This window comes from Girardinichthys multiradiatus, chromosome 15, assembly GCF_021462225.1.
Source record: "Girardinichthys multiradiatus isolate DD_20200921_A chromosome 15, DD_fGirMul_XY1, whole genome shotgun sequence".
In the NCBI taxonomy this organism is placed as follows: Eukaryota; Metazoa; Chordata; class Actinopteri; order Cyprinodontiformes; family Goodeidae; genus Girardinichthys; species Girardinichthys multiradiatus.
In genome coordinates this window covers 13,413,081-13,429,863 of record NC_061808.1, presented here as the reverse complement: position 1 = coordinate 13,429,863, position 16,783 = coordinate 13,413,081, and the positions used below count along the sequence as shown (strand labels likewise).

The window sequence follows — 16,783 nt, the reverse complement described above, 5'->3', positions numbered from 1 at the left end:
TCATCCTCTGTTCCTGCTGTTTAGCAACAGCAGAAGGTGAAATTAACATGTTGCTCACATAGATCAATGTGTTATATCAATTGAGCTGGTGTGGGAAAATGGAAAAACATTATGCAAATTCATTTAAAATGTTTGATCATGTTGATTAGTGAATTATAAAAATATTAAATTTAATACCATGCAAATAATAGTTTTGGACTCAGTGGTCTTGAATGCAGCCTGTCAATTCCTTTCTGCAGGCTGTGGTGTATGAAAAACCCAACTTTGAGGGCTCCTGCTTGGAAATCGACAGTGATGTTTTCAGCTTTTGTGAGACAGAAGGTGGCATCGCTGCAGATGGGGCAAACCTTGATACAAAGGAAATTAAATCTGTGGGATCCTTGAAGATCTTTGGAGGATTGTGAGTGTTCGTCTCACGCTTTTTCATCCTTACTTTGTGCAAGTTGAAATTAAGTTATTTATGTTGCAGTCCCAAGCTGGGTGCATTCAGCTCTCAGTTTGTTTAAACAGTGTAAAATGTATGAATGCAATTTAAATGCAGCTGTTTTCCTCTTCCAGCTGGGTGGGCTACAGCCAGCCCGGATTTGAGGGTCAGCAGCACATCCTGGAGGAAGGGGAGTACCTGGACTGCAGCGAATGGGGAAGCTCTGAGCTTCTGTCACTACGACCAACAATATCTGTAAGTCCTGCACTGTACACATTTCTCAGGCCTATGCATGACCAAAGCAGCTGAATTCATGCGACAAACAGGAATGTGGGGGGGCTGGAATTTGTCTAAAATTCATATTAAGTTTTTTACGTGATGCTTAAGATATAAACGTGATCGTAGGAGCTCTGGGCATTGTTTTTCCTGATTGTCAATATAAGCCTTTAAGACAGCATTGCTTATACAGGATATATACACTCACCGGCCACATTATTAGGTACACCTGTCCAGCTGCTCGTTAACGCAAATTTCTAATCAGCCAATCACATGGCAGCAACTCAATACATTTAGGCATGTAGAAATGGTCATGACGATCTGCTGCAGTTCAAACTGAGCATCAGAATGGGGAAGAAAGGTGATTTAAGTGACTTTGAACGTGGCATGGTTGTTGGTGCCAGACGGGCTGGTCTGAGTATTTCAGAAACTGCGGATCTACTGGGATTTTCACGCACTACCATCTCTAGGGTTTACAGAGAATGGTCCGGAAAAGAGAAAATATCCAGTGAGCAGCAGTTCTGTGGGCGCAAATGCCTTGTTCATGCCAGAGGTCAGAGAAGAATGGCCAGACTGGTCCGAGCTGATATAAAGGCAACAATAACTCAAATAATCACTGGTTACAACCAAGGCATTCAAAAGAGCATCTCTGAACGCATAACACGTCGAACCTTGAGGCTGATGGGCTGCAGCAGCAGAAGACCACACCTGGTGCCACTCCTGTCAGCTAAGAACAGGAAACCGAGGCTACAATTCAAGCAGGCTCACCCAAATTGGACAATAGAAGATTGGAAAACGTAGCCTAGTGTGATGAGTCTCAATTTCTGCTGCAACATTTGGATGGTAGGGTCAGAATTTGGCATCAACAACATGAACGCATGGATCCATCCTGCCTTGTATCAATGGTTCAGGCTGGTGGTGGTGGTGTAATGGTGTGGGGGATATTTTCCTGGCACACTTTGGGCCCCTTAGTACCAATTGAGCATTGTGTCATCACCACAGCCTACCTGAGTATTGTTGCTGACCATGTCCATCCCTTCGTAACCACAGTGTACCCATCTTCTGATGGTTACTTCCAGCAGGATAACGTGCCATGTCATAAAGCACGAATCATCTCAGACTGGTTTCTTGAACATGACAATGAGTTCACTGTACTCAAATGGCCTCCACAGTCACCAGATCTCAATCCAATAGAGCACCTTTGGGATGTGGTGGAATGGGAGATTTGCATCATAGATGTGCAGCCAACAAATCTGCAGCATCTGTGAGATGCTATCATGTCAATATGGACCAAACTCTCTGAGGAATATGTCTAGTACCTTGTTGAATCTATGCCACGAAGGATAAAGCAGTTCTGAAGGCAAAAGGGGGTCCAACCCGGTACTAGCAAGGTGTACCTAATAAAGTGGCCGGTGAGTGTACTTTTATTGCAGTTCTTCACTTTGCTCCTAAGAATGATCATTAAGGTTTAGAGCAGTGCTACCTACAGTTATCAGAACATTGCTAGGTTTAATAAGAAACCAGAGAGAATCCCAGAGTGTCTAGAGTTTTCTCCAGTTATTTAAAGCATAGAGTAACACGGTGCTGCCCCTACCCTCCCTGGGGTTGCACACTGCCTACTAGCTGGCTGAAAGAAGGCTACTAGTCTTTACTTTTGCTTACAAAAAAGACAAATTTGACTGTTTGGAAATATTTCCTGTATAGAAACTGAAGGTGCTTCACTCCCATTACAATAAGACGGTTTCTCAACTGCAGGCTGGCTACTGGAGCAGATAGTCTGACTAATTAAGCAGCTAATATCAGCTTGTTAGACTTCCAGTGTTTTACTATAATTAGCAGAACTATAACTGTATGATTTTCTGGGCAATAAATACTTGAAAACTACTACAACATAATTACAACATGCCATTAAAATCCAATAAATAAATACAACAGTCACCATAATAACAAAAACCACAAAAAGTAATAGTTATAATAATTAAAGTTTGCAGTTCAGTCATATTCCTAAAAATTTAAAATAATAGAGCTAAGTTGAAAAAATTTGGAAATGTTGATATTTATTAATGCGAAACCAATAGTGAAAACATAGTCCAAACATCAAAGGTAATAATCCCAACAATGGCATAAACTGTATAATGAGTTATTTATCTTTCTTCATCTGTAACGCTAGTGGATTTTATTTTTGTGCCAGGATTTTCTGTCTCCGCACTTGAAATTGTTCAGTGACCGAACCTTTGGCAAGATTGGAGTGGACTTCAACCTTACTGTGCCCGTTGTTAACATGGGTGACACTCACTACGGCATCAAGACGCAGTGTATTGATGTCATTAGTGGAGTGTAAGTGACACTTTTTACTATGTTCATCCTTGCAGTCTTTGCTTTTCATCTAAGCAGCAAACAAAACAAAAAGAACTAAGTATAATTGGCCTGAAACCTACCTTGACACCTTAATACACCTGCTAGATTCCAGTAATACGCATGGTTTTACATATGTTTTTCTACCCTTCAAGCACATAATTAGCTGACAGTTCGTGCAAAGTGCTGTGTCGAATTACTGCTACTCTTCATTGTTCAGGTGTAGCGGCAAAACTCCCACACCCAAGCAGACAGGTCAAGACAGATGAACAAATTCACTAATGTTTTTTAGTTTTCCACACTGCACTTCCCTGTTTAGGTATGTTAATGTTGGAGCATGCTGCCTCACACCCTGCTGTGGTGTGGGATAATTGTGAAATTCAGTTAGATTTTGTGTGGAGGAGGTGCATGGTTCTCTGAAAAAGAAATGCATTCGCTCGTGATCTATTTATACACGCAGCAAGAAAAGTGGCAACCCTGTGCAGAGTTTTTTTAAAATATTTTTTTAATCTAGTGATCATTTGAAAAAAATTTGGAAACGAACAAACTGGGAGCAAATAGGGATAATGAAATGCACAACATGCAATGGTAACCACTGCTTCCCAGGGGAGAAACTAACAAAACTGTTATTACTGCAGAGAGGAACATTGCGTCCTTCTTTACAAGGAAGTGCTCTCGCAGCACTGAAATTCTTGCTTTGCTGCTAGTATGCTATTAGACATCACCGCCTTTCCCTTTGTTCTCTGCCGTTCCTGTTAGCGTCTGAGTGGCTATGATGGGTTTGAATTAGACTTGCCTCACACACTATTAGTCAGTAGAGGTAATACATCCTCTTACCCACATTTTCTTCCTTTTTTCTTTTTTTATCATCAGAACCAGTTGCAAAATGGCAGGACTATTGGTAATTTGTAAACATGTTTAAGTAATAAAATGCTGACATGCTATCATGTGGGAAGCTACTATTAGTTTGGATTCTGGCCAATCATTGTTGCCGTTTATGAGAACTGCGCACAACGTAGAATCTTGTGGTGCTCTTTCTCAGGAACTGTAGTCACATGAAAGACTTACCTGTCTTTAATAATTAAAACAAAATGACATTGAGAACTGTCAGTCTGTCAGAGAGATAACGCTTCCCCTTTGTTTTGTCTTTTGTTCCTCAGCTGGGTTGTGTTTGAAGAGCCTGACTTCTACGGCGAGTCCTACATCCTGGAGAAAGGCCTGTATGTGAGCCCAGAGGACTGGGGCGGGCTGCATAACAAAGTTGGCTCAGCTATGCCTGTCCTGCTGGTATGAGCTGTGACTCACAGGAAAACCATCGAATTTCACTGTTTTTGCTTTGGTGGAAAAGTTGCCTGGTTATTACTCACACAATCCAGGGAGTGTGTTGTATTTGACATTCTGTCGCTAAAGCAGTCAGTGTATTTGTTTGGACTGAGCGGTTAGATGAACGTGTTTGGTGAGATTTCACTTCCCTAGGACTGCTCTGACCCTCCGCATGTGACCAGTCACAACACTCATAACACAATTATACGACAGAGCAGAGAAACCTCTGAGTCCTCAGGGAAATGTTTACAGAGAAAATATTATCTTCATGAGCATGAGTCACAAACAAATCAAGGATAAAAATGTGGCCTGTGGAAAGAGAAAATCATAAGAATGATCATTATAGAGTATGTATGGGGAGTGTGGGTGTATGACATCCATTGTTGTCTGTCTTTACGTTGGGTGCGTGGGTGTGAATGTTTTTATGTATACGCATGAGGGTAGGAATGTGTGATTGTGACTGTGTGTGCCTGTTTTTTGTGTCAGGTTGGGTCTTCGGTCTCCCTCTCCTAGATCAGTTTAGGCTCCTCATCAAATGTGGGGCCTATTTCCTCCCCGCCACACAACCTGCCGGTGGTTGGTGTCTCTGCCCGCTGGTGTATTTACGGTTCTAGATGTCCGGGGCTGGGGGCTTTGGTATGTGCTGGCTCACTCCCGGTGGCTGCTTGCCGGGGCCTTGACCCCTGGGCTCTGTCGGGCCTCTGCTTGGGTCTCTGGGTCTATGGCTAGATCTGCCCGGGCGTAGACGGCTGCCAGTGGAGCCTGTGGGCTCGCCGCTGCAGCTTCTTGGGGCTTCTGCACTGTGGCTGCTGGGTGGGTCCCAGTGATGGTTCTCCTGGGGTTCCTGTCCTCTGGGGGGCCTTTGGATGTCTATGGCTCGGATCTCCTCCGTATCTGTCCCGGGTCCAGGGGGGCAGGTCTGTGGCTCCTCACACTCGCTATTGCATATTTTTATGGAGAAACCTTGTATACACAAGGGTGCTCACACTCAGACCCTCAGGTGTTCTGATTCAAGTGTTAACAGATACACAAATGTTCTCTATTATCTGCATTTACCACTAAATACATCTTGCATTCATAAATACCCTTTGCACACCCTTTCATAAATACCCTTTGCCCTTTTTGGTAAAAAGCTGTTAATTTGATTTTTTTCTGCAGGTGTAGAAGCAAGCAGGGTGTTGTATTCTCTTCATCCTTCTTTCTTTCCTCTATTCTTTTCTCCTTCTCTCCCCTTTTCCTTTTTGCCCCACCTCTCTCTCTTTCGTGCTTCTTATTTTCTTCCTTTTCATTTCTGTCTCCATGTCCGTAACAATTGAAATATTCCCAAAGCAGTTTCTAATAAAGTTTCTTTTATAAATATCAAGCAGAGCTTTAAAGCGTTAGCTGTGATGCTCCACTTGTAAAAGTAAATATGTTGGGCTTCTTCTTGGCACTCAGACAACAATTCCGAGCACTACTCTGCCAGACAGGACACGGTTAAAAAAAAAAAAAAACACGAGGATAAACAGGCGCTGTTTAAGCAGTCGGATGTAGCGTTTACTATTAATAAATAAAAGGGTTTTGTTGCTTTTGTGAGATAAATTTGATAAATTAGATAAGATAAACCCAGAAATTATTTTGACTGGTTGAAGCAGCTTGGTTGCAATCAAAACACATAAAAAAAAAAACCAAAAACTTAACATGCAGAATATTCAACTATAAAATCTTTTCCATTGAAAAAAAGCCAGTTTCAGTTAATATGCCAACATAGTTATTGGTCGAATATGGACAATTGCAGCCCATGATTGATCTAAGACAACACGGTTGGGTCACAGATGTGACTCACATGTTGGATTGTAGTTTTTTAACCAGAAAAAAAAAGTTAAAGAGACTTATGTATAATGTTAAGTCTACCAAAGAGTGGGTTTAAAAGAATGTCATATGGATATTTGAACTACTGAAAATAGGGACAACGTCCTCAAGCTAATAAGATCTTTATTAATAAATACTTGACTTTACTTCACATAATTCATACTCAGTATATAACACTATTACATTAACTGACACAAGAACTAAACTCAGAACAGACAAGTAAAGTATGGATTTTGAGCATAGCTAGCACTAGCTTGTGCTAACTACTTAGCAAGTGATAGAACTGATGTTATCACTAGTGAACAATAGTGAAGAAACTCCTTCTGTAGTGTGAACCACAGTCATTAACACAACCCCCTGACATTAACAGTAGTTAACACACACCCCCATCCCAGAACCCCACCCACCATTAGTCACTCTCCAATATAGAGCTTGAAGCACATCACGCTCAGTCAGATAGGAAAAAGAGTATTTTCAGTCTTTCCCCGGATGGACCTAATTTTCAAATTTCAGGGTCAATTCAACACAAGATTAGGCTTTGATTTAAACCAGGGATTGCTCACTCCAGTCCTCAAGAGCTAATATCCTGTGTTTTAGGTTCCTGGCCAAAAACACCTAAATCAGATGAATCCTTCATTTGCAAGTTCCTGCAGAAGTTCATTACGTGCTGAGAGGGTAATGAGACATTTGAATGACCTCTATTGGTGTAGTGATACACCTAGAACATGCAGGACCTTGGCTCCTGAGGACTGGAGTTGGAATATTATTTAATAACCTTAGTCTGCTTTAAACTTTTCTACAATTTTATCCCTGACCTTTCTGCTGTGTTCCTTGGTCTTCAAGATGCTGTTTGTTCCGTAATGCTCTCTAAAAATCCCCTGAAGCCTCCAGAGAACATCTGGGCCTATACTGAGAATAAATTAGACACAAGTGGACTTTGTTTACTAAGTAGGTTACTCCAGAAAGTGATTGGATGGTCTGGGTTTTGTTTGGGGGTTTTAGGGGTGCTAGGACTCCCTGGTGACTAGTTTTTGATTTTAATTGTTTTTATCATAAGTACGACAACATGTAGTGGCTGATTTTCACTGAGCTCAGTCTATTAAAGGGCCTTAAAGTTATCAACTACTGAGTCAGTCTGAGGATGTTTTTTCAGCTAAAAGTTTAAATAAATAGCAATGAGCCAAAGGTAATTACCAGCTTTAAACAATTTTACACAGTTATTTACATAAAGTAGAACATGTCTCAGCCTTAGAGGGTGAATCTAATTAATATAGCTAGAAGACACTTACAGGAGACCCTGACCAGCATTTTAGCAGTGTTTTAGAAACAGTTCCAAGAACAAGCACATCCGTTACTAATCCGTTACTTACTTAAAATGCAACCTTTCATCTCCCTGTAAGGCAGCTGATAATAATGCTGATTTGGACACCATGCAAACCTCCCAAGGGCACTGAGACCATTTAAGCCCTTGCAAGAAAACTAGATTTTTATATTGCACATTCAGTTCACACGAATTTAGTTCATAACAATCAGGAAAAACTGTTTGAGAATATTTGGCTCCAATTATAAAGCATAGATTGGTATTTTTATTTTGATATTATTCTTTCTTTGGCTCTGTTTTTTTAATTAGTTAATTTCTCTTTCGTTTTATTGCAGGATGATTTTGACAACACTGGCAAGTTTAAGGTAGGCCCTACCTTGGCAAAAAAATATGAACTGCATTTTTGTCCATCAAATCTGATGACTCACTCTATTGTTATTTTGCTTCGTGTCCCTCAGGTGCAGCTTTTCTCTGATCCCAGTTTCCAGGGATCTGTCCTCGTCCGGGAGGACAGTGCAAACTGCTTGCAGGATGGTTTCTCAGTGGCTTCCTGCAAGGTGGTGGCAGGGAGGTGAGCAATGCCGCACACTGTGGGAAAAACATCGCACTCTAACTGTTGTTGAGTTATGACACAGGTTGAATCTATAGTACTTACCACTCTTTGCGACAACCTTCGAAAAGCAGAGCTTGAATGTAGATGACCTTGGTTGATCTGCTGTGGCTAAATAGAAATATCTCTTGAGGCGGCTATGGCTCTACTTACCAGTTAAATTTTATATAAGAGCTGATTGAAATACACTGCATTGCTCACAAATATTATTTTTGCTTAAGTTTATTGCATTGTTTATCTCATAAAATCAGTAAGAATGCAACAAATGTAAAAAAAACAAAATTGTAATCCTCAGTTTTCATTTGCATTCATGTCCATGTTCATGCAAATGTCCCTCAGTTGGCAGGCATTCGAAGGGCAGAACTTCACAGGGAAGATGTATGTGTTAGAGGAAGGAAGCTACCCAGATCTGAGAGCGATGGGCTGTGTCAGCGGGAGCTCATCCATCCAGTCACTGCAGACTGTTGGCATTGTAAGTCTGTTTTTTGGTGATTCTTCTATTGCCATTCCTCCTCTATTGTTCTGGTCGCTTATCCTTTAAAAGGTGCAATGCTTTTAATCTCCTACATATGCACACAGATTTGAACTACAAAAACTGAAATGCAATCAGAAATTACTCTTTACCTTGTTAAAATAAAAAACTACCTTTAAGTCTTTCAAAGCATCAATTACTGAAAATCTTTCTTGTTTGACTGCCTTAACTGCTAAATGCAAGACAACTCTGGCAGATAAATTATGGTAATTTTAACAAAGATATAAAAAATGAAACACAAATCTCAAAAAATGAATTAAGCCTGTTTGCAGGGAGAATGTTTGCTGTTTGTTACTGTTATCCATTTTCTACTTCCTTCATTAATGCAAAAAATAAGATGTCCGTTGTGAGTTCTGTTACAATGTACTTTTCCTCTTGGGAATTCATTATACATATATGGTCTAGCTATTTATAATGTTAGCACTGTTGTACATAGTACTGACCACCCACAGTGTAATCAAACCAGCTGCTTTGTGGTTCCTGAACAAGGTTAAATTTAGTTATGTAACCCCAAGACGGTGATTTACATATTTATGAACCTAAAAGAGCCCAAAAGCCAAGTTTAAACTAGAAAGTATATTGAGTTTGAACCATTTGTCCGTTGAAATAGTTAAATTAATTGTCCTCGTTCACATACAATCTGCTACCGAGTAGTAAATTAGAACCAGCATCAATTTAGAAAACAAGCCGTCTCTAGCAGTTTCCAGACAGCTTATGCGCCAAGAAGCACAGAGGTCTGAGTGTGGCCGGTTTCCAGGGCAACTTCTAAAATGACTCTAATTTCAAACTGCGTGACCTGCAGTTTTCCCGAGTTTGTTAATGCTCTTTCTGACTGTCTTGGCAGGAGTTTTCACTGCCATCCATCACTCTGTTCGACCGTTGTGGTTTGCGGGGGAAGAGGGTGGTTCTCACAGAAGGCTCAGTCAACCTTCAGCTGGCTGAAGGGTGCGGTTGTGTCCAGTCTGTGCTGGTGGAAGGAGGCGTGTAAGTACATGACATGGCTAGTTGGTTTTTGTTATTATATAGATATATATATATATCTATATAATATATTTCTAATGAAAAATCCCCTAAATATGCCCTATATATAGAAATACAGTATTACATACCAGAGAGGCCTGTTCCTCTTACACACTATTCATAATGGGAAAAACAGGAGACAACATTGGTTTGCCCACTAATCAAAGTTATATTTGCATGACCACACACAGCAGTGTTTCAGAAGGCATGCCTAATTCTGGGGTGATAGACCTTATAATTTTTTCAAAGGATGTTGCAGTTAACATGATTTAATGACATTTTATGACACAAATCTAAATTTGCTTATAAAAGTTTTCAATTTTAATTTATCTATTTACAAAAACATGGACTTCAGCTTCCCATATGTTGGAAAAGAAACATCCTAAATATCAGCCAAAAAAAAATGATCTCAAACAGATTTTAGAGCTGCAGAAATTGCAGAGATTTAGAGCTACAAAATGACCTCTTGAACCATCATTTATCATCATTTATGATGTATTGTTCACACATTTACGGCTTAGACTGGACAACAATTGTTTTAAACTACAGTTTCCGCCCAAATTTTCTTAATAATGTCGCAAATTTCAACAGTGGAGATATGAGGAATTAAAATGTTTAAAAAACCTTTAAAAAATCTCACTATACTGCGATGTCGTGTAAGTGGACAGTTCAAACACAGCTTCTAAAAATATAAAAGTTTTATATAGACCTGATCCTCTACAGTAGTTACAAGATAAAATACAAGTAATCAAATTAAAATTAGACATCAATCAATCAATCAATCAATCAATCAGTTAAGAGATAGTGGCTCTGATCTGTAATTGACAGGTCAAGTACAGAAAAAGGGGATTTTTTTCCTACTCATTCAATGCAACAAGAATTAGAGCTCTAATCATTTTCTGTCTATTAACATATCAACTGTCAGGATGTACTTTGATGCACAAATCAGATTAAGTTAAGGACAAGCACTTTGATGCATAAATGGGGATTCTCGTATGATTGATTCATTTTCTGTTGGATTTAAAACTGCTGCTTCTCTGAAGCAACCTGCTGCCCATTTTAATTTTGTTGTAGTCTGGAGAGTAAAATATGGAAATTGGCAGGCTGGACCTCAACGAAAACCTGATCAGTGCATGTCTAAATGTTAAGTTTACTGAAGCTGTTTTTGTTGTATTTATGTCCTTGTCTTATTGGCAATATTTCAACTTAGCCGCAGAGAGTCTCTGACATGGTCTTTTTTTGTAGGTGATCTATTCTAAGCAGCTCTATTAGTATATGTCTATTCCTTTAAAATAAAACTAGTAGTGTTGCATATTTCTAGGTAGCTGTTTTGCTCAAACTAAGCTGAATCTACTTACTGTTAGCATGGTTGAAGAATGATGTGTAGTCCCACAAAGTTCTAATATTTTGGATTTCTCCATCACACTTTTTGATCTTCCATTCTAAAAGATAAAAGGATTTTGAAGCCTAAAGCTCTGGATGATTGGACATGACATGACTTTGCACAATGCAAGGCAGGTAGCCGGCCGTCAGCATGCCGGGACTGAGAGGTTCATGCATGAGTATGTTTCTGCTGCAGATCAAATAAACTGTGCTGTCAAAGTAATTTATTCTGCCATGGAAGGCAAACGGATAACAATTTTTTATTTATCACAAGCAAAATAAAAAATGTATTTGGTGTGATGGCTCTTAGAAGCAAAGCTTCTAAATACGTAATTCTTGTAACCATTGCTGGATAGAGTTATTTAAAAGAAGATGAATGTACACAGACAAAGAAAATAACCCAAAAATAAATCTAATTGATTTTTAGGTGAAGAAACAAACAAGCAGGTTGACAGTCTGAAAAAACTGCCTGGCTTTGTTCTCCTTTACCAGCTGTTTTCTTAAATATGCTTAAAAGAGAATGTCGAAGTCTCTTGTTGTGACAAAGAGAGAACATGAGCTATTTTTGTAAATGACTGTGTGTGAAATGACATTTGGAGATGTTTATCCAATTTAAAATTCGGTGTGCTGTCTCAGCGCATCTCACAGTGCACCACTGACATGTGGATCAATGATGGAAACCTGCTGCTGATGTGTCAGATTCAGACTGTAGGTGTGAACCCTGCTGAAGAAATAAATGGCTCACAGTTTGGCAGAGCTGTCTGTGGAGTGGAACATTCCCAGTGCTAGGCAGACAGGACAGGAAATACATGTTAAAAGCAAAATCAGGCATCATGTTAAGAGATTATCTTAGAGATGCATCGATTTATCACCCAGAGGATGGAATTGCCCCCTTTGATTGGTAGTATTTTTTTTTTCAGTCTATAAAATATTGTAGATCAAAACTAAGAATAGTCGTAATTTTTTGTCTATAAACACACAGGAAAATGTACAATGTTGCAGTTTTTTCATGCAGCTTTTCATTAAGAAAATGATAAAGGTTAATAACATATTTGTGGATGTATAAATGTGGTTAACCTTAGAACTGGCCAATTTTTTCTTCGGTTGATAACTGCTGCCTCCATCAAAGACTCTCCAGCCCATTTTTTTCTCCTTTAAGTGTTAAGATCCAGAGAATAAGGAGGTATTCAAAAAAAAAATTGAGTCATCTTGATTTTTATTTATTTGTGTGGATTTACTACAATCATACAAGATGTAAGGTTTGTCTTTGTTCTTGCCTTTTCTTACATCAGCTGGGTATTATACGAGGGAATCAACTATCGAGGTGCCGAGATTTTGTTGAAACCTGGCGAGGTTCCTGACTGGCGGAAGCTCAGCAGCTGGCAGAAAATCGGATCTCTCCGCCCTCTCCTACAGGTTTGCCCCACATGTGTCATACCTAGTTCAAAGCTTGTACTGACTCTACTTCTGAAGACTGCATGCATAGATCTATACTAGTCCCAATCAGTATCTGGAATCCATTTTATTTAGAGATCACTTCCAGATGCCAGAGATTGGAATCACCAAACCCTCTGTTAATCAGCTGATCGGCAGATCAAATAATGAAAAATTATAGTAATATCCTTAGAGAAAAAGGACCTCAGTGAAAGTCTAAAATCAGTATTGGCCAGGAAATGCCTGATTGGTGCACCTTCACTTTGACTGGTTACAAACCCCTTTTCACCCCATCTCAAAAATAAAAATACTTAATCCAATAACAAATGTTCTTAAACACCTGCTCTTCACTGCATTAATGTCTTTTATTGTGTGTGTCTGTGTGTGCAGAAGCAAGCGAACTTCCGTTTAAGAAACCGACAGAGCGGGCTAATGATGTCAGTGACCGGTGATTTGGACGATGTCAAACTGCTGCGCATACAAGAAACCGAAGAGACGGATGGCATGGAGCAAATATGGTCCTACCACAATGGACATTTACACTGCAAGGTACAAACTGGTTATCCTTATACTGATGACGACAAAAGCTGCAGGATTCCTACACAGTCTTGAAAAGTCTGGAATTTGATTGCATTATCTCTAAGATCTGGATAAAAGAAAGTAGAGCATGAAAAAAGATCCCTTTGCAGTCAGCCTTTTTGAATACGTTATTTTATCTTGGGTTACGGATAAAAAATGCAAATAGAAATGTCAGCCTCAATCATTTGTCAGTCATCCATATTGATGGATTTGTCCATCCACCCATCCATACGGTCATTAATAATTTTTTCTATATATCCATCCATAAGGATTTAAAAACTTGGCCTCAAAGAAAATGACAAAAATTGACTAACATGTTTGAGTCTGGAAAAGTGTGTAATTATGATTAAGAAAATGTGTAAAAACCCAAGTGTGACACAGAGGAGCTAATGTTTTAATTACATCTATCTATCTATCTATCTATCTATCTATCTATCTATCTATCTGCCTGCTATTTCAGCAACTTTTAGAGTTGAAAAAACATAATAGTCAAACGAAACCTAAAAGCAGGATTAGGCTAGTATTTTAAAGTGGATGAACCAAGCTTGATCCTAAATATAGAATACATTTATGAATGTATTCATTCAATCAATCAATTTCAATATCTGGTTAATAGAGATGTACCAATCAAGCATTTACCAGCCAATCACTTTTTCTTTGAGGTCTGACTTGCGGATTGCGATTTTGAACATAATTGTAAAACAGAAATGACTGTAAAACAAAAGAAATGTCCAGGTTTCTTGGACCTACTAGTTTCGAATCCAACAGAAACTGAAGAAATATTCCCATTTATGCCTTAAATCCTGCATTCCTAACCTTTATTGGGTTTTTACTAAACTAAAAACAAAAAGCATTAAAGCATAGGCTGTTTTTGATGTGTTTACAGATGGAAAATGTGGGAGTTTTCAGGTTTGATCTTATGTAACAGAAAAACTAACAAATTAATATTTGATCCACTGTTTGCTGGTCAAAGCTGATCAAGTACACATTGTGAGATTTTGATCACTTTCCCAATAACTGGCACACTCTATTGATATTGTTCTTTTTTAATAATAAAGGAACTAAACTGACATGTCTGCCTCTTTCTCTTACTCATTACCTGTGTCCAGCTCTTGGAGGAGTGCAGCCTGTTTCCAAGTGGCAGTGTCACAATTGCTGGAAGCCGTGTAGGTCTCACCCCAGAGCTCAACAACCACATCCACCTCTGGAGTATTACCCCTGAAGGCTTCATTCACTACAACTCCACTAATGATCTTGTCCTGGAAGTCAAAGGTGAGCATCCATGTCTGACATGTGACTCCTGGACGAACTCCTACTACCTGAGCGATGGTGGATCAGGTGGTAGGGGTTTAATTTTATTCTGTTTTATTTCTCTGCATTCTGCTGTTTTAATAAGTAAACAAGATTTTCATAGCTGTACTTATGAGATTAGATTGGTCAAATCTGTACTGTTAAGGTATTAGAAATTTGTGACAGAATATTAGTTAATGAACAGGTCCATGCAAATAAAACATTTGCCACAACTGCAAAGCCTACCGAGACGTGGCCGTCCACCTAAACTAACAGGCGGGCAAAGAGCGCATTTATCAGAGAAACTGCCAGGAGGCACATGGTAATTCTGGAGGATCTGCAGAGATCCACAGCCCGGTTTTGAGAATATGTTAACAGGACAACTATTAGCTGTACACTCCACAAATCTGGCAATCATAAAGGGGAGGCGAGATAAAAGCCATTGTTGAAAGAAAACCTAAAGAAGTCACATTTGCATTTCGCCACAAGCCATGGAGATGACACAGCAAACATGTGAAAGAAGGTGATCTGGCTAGATTAGCTTTTTTCCCTACATGAAAAACACAATATGTGATGGAAAACTAACACTGCATATCACACTAAACATGCAATAGTGAAACACAGTGGTGGCAGCATCATTCTGTGGGAATGCTTTTCTTTAGCAGGGAGAGAGAATCTGCTAAAGAGAGTTAATGAGAATATGGATGGAGCGATCTGGTAGAGGCTGCAAAACACTTAAGACTCGGGAGGAGGTTTACCTTCCAACAGGACAAGAAACCCTAAATATACAGCCTGAGCTACAATGGAATCATTTAGGTTAAAGGATATTTAGGTTTTAGAATGGACCAGTCAGTCAAGACCTAAATTAGAGCTATATTTAAATAGAGAAAGCATCACTCAATGACTGATTCTGTTCTTAATATTTTATTGCAAGTTAATTTCCAGCAGTATTTCTCTGTTCAGTTGTATGAACTGTACAGTATCTAGTCTGTTAGCATATTATTGCTTTGTGTGCCTGTTTAAAAGGCCTCAGAACAGCTGTTCACAGATCAGTCTAATCTGGTCGAACTTGAGCTTCTCTGCAAAGAAGCTGAAAGAAACAAGCCCCAAGAGTTGCAGCTGGATTTGCAGCAAAAGGTGGCTCAGCAGGGCTTATTTTGTATCAGTAAATGTACTTGAGACCCATGTATAACTTTCCTTCCACCTCACATTAGTGCCCTACGTTGTGTTGTAAAATCCCACTAATATATACTGACGTTTGTGTTTGTAAGAAAGGGTAAGAGTACGAAACCGCAAAACAGTCAAATTGGTATTAATACGTTTTAAAGGCACTATATCAGATAAATTTCCAATCATTTTCTAGAACTATTTTTTGGGTATAGATTATTCTAAAAGCCGCTGTGTGACTCTGTAGAGAGACTTGCTATGGACTGTTGTCGATTAGTGACACCTTGTGGACTAAATACTGGAACTGTGCAGTATATATGAATACTACCTTGCACTGGGAGTTTTCCATAGCATTGTGAACATCTGTATCAATTATACTGTACATTGTATAGCAGCTATGAGCATTGTTAATGCAACCTGTAATCTTGTCATTCAGTTCTGATGGGGTAAATAATTTAGAGCATAAACTCATCCTGAAATGGGTTTAATAGGTAATCTATAATAAGCCTGTGTGGTTTAAAATGCAAATAAACACATTTAATTATCTGAATACTAACTAAAAATCTGTTCTGTATTTCAGGTGGACATCACTACGATAAAAACCATGTGATTCTGAATATACGTGACCCAAATAAACTACAGCAACGCTGGGATGTGGAGATCATTTAAGGGCTGTGCTAAAAGTTTTCCTCATTATTCAGGAGAACTATGTTGGAAACTACAAGGATGAGCTTTGGCTTCGGAGCTGTGCGAGCTTTTCATGAAGAGGTCAACATGGAGAGTTAATTTTCTAAGAATGTATTATTACCCACCGAGCATATAAAGAGTGAGAACTTGAAAATACTTTCAATTTTAAGCACTCATTAATGTTTCTTTTTGGTTTTGTGTATATTTTTTCAATGGCTTAATCTGTTTCTACCTGATAAGTTAAATAGTATTACCACTTCTTGTCTATTTTTAAGTAACAATATACCACACTGTACTGCCTTTCATTCCAGCTGCATAAAAAAAAGCAATTAGAAAATATGAAAAAAAATAGCTTTTCTTTTTTGCTTTACCAGAGCTATTAAAACAAAGCTGTAAAACTATTTTTGTCAATAAATGTCTTAAATACCTTGTATACATGCATGCAACTGTTTTATAACAATGGTAATGTATTTTTTGTTCTTGAATGGATTCTGCTTTGATGAGAGAACATGCAACAAGGGATGCGTTGTT

General features: G+C 38.9%; 1 protein-coding gene across 2 annotated transcripts in view; it reads left to right on the top strand.

Moving 5' to 3' along the window:
- The window catches only part of LOC124881747 (beta/gamma crystallin domain-containing protein 1-like), a 41,183-nt gene extending 24,498 nt beyond the window's left edge, over positions 1-16,685 (top strand). For both annotated transcript variants that reach the window (XM_047387505.1, XM_047387504.1), the window contains exons 11-22: positions 240-400; positions 559-679; positions 2,892-3,037; positions 4,216-4,342; positions 7,886-7,915; positions 8,009-8,121; positions 8,500-8,632; positions 9,537-9,676; positions 12,388-12,511; positions 12,920-13,078; positions 14,218-14,380; positions 16,146-16,685. In XM_047387505.1, the coding sequence (XP_047243461.1) occupies positions 240-400; positions 559-679; positions 2,892-3,037; positions 4,216-4,342; positions 7,886-7,915; positions 8,009-8,121; positions 8,500-8,632; positions 9,537-9,676; positions 12,388-12,511; positions 12,920-13,078; positions 14,218-14,380; positions 16,146-16,234 (1,506 nt within the window). In that variant the 3' untranslated portion in view covers positions 16,235-16,685. The remainder of the gene's footprint in view (positions 1-239; positions 401-558; positions 680-2,891; positions 3,038-4,215; positions 4,343-7,885; positions 7,916-8,008; positions 8,122-8,499; positions 8,633-9,536; positions 9,677-12,387; positions 12,512-12,919; positions 13,079-14,217; positions 14,381-16,145) is intronic.
- The last annotated feature ends 98 nt before the right edge of the window (positions 16,686-16,783 follow it).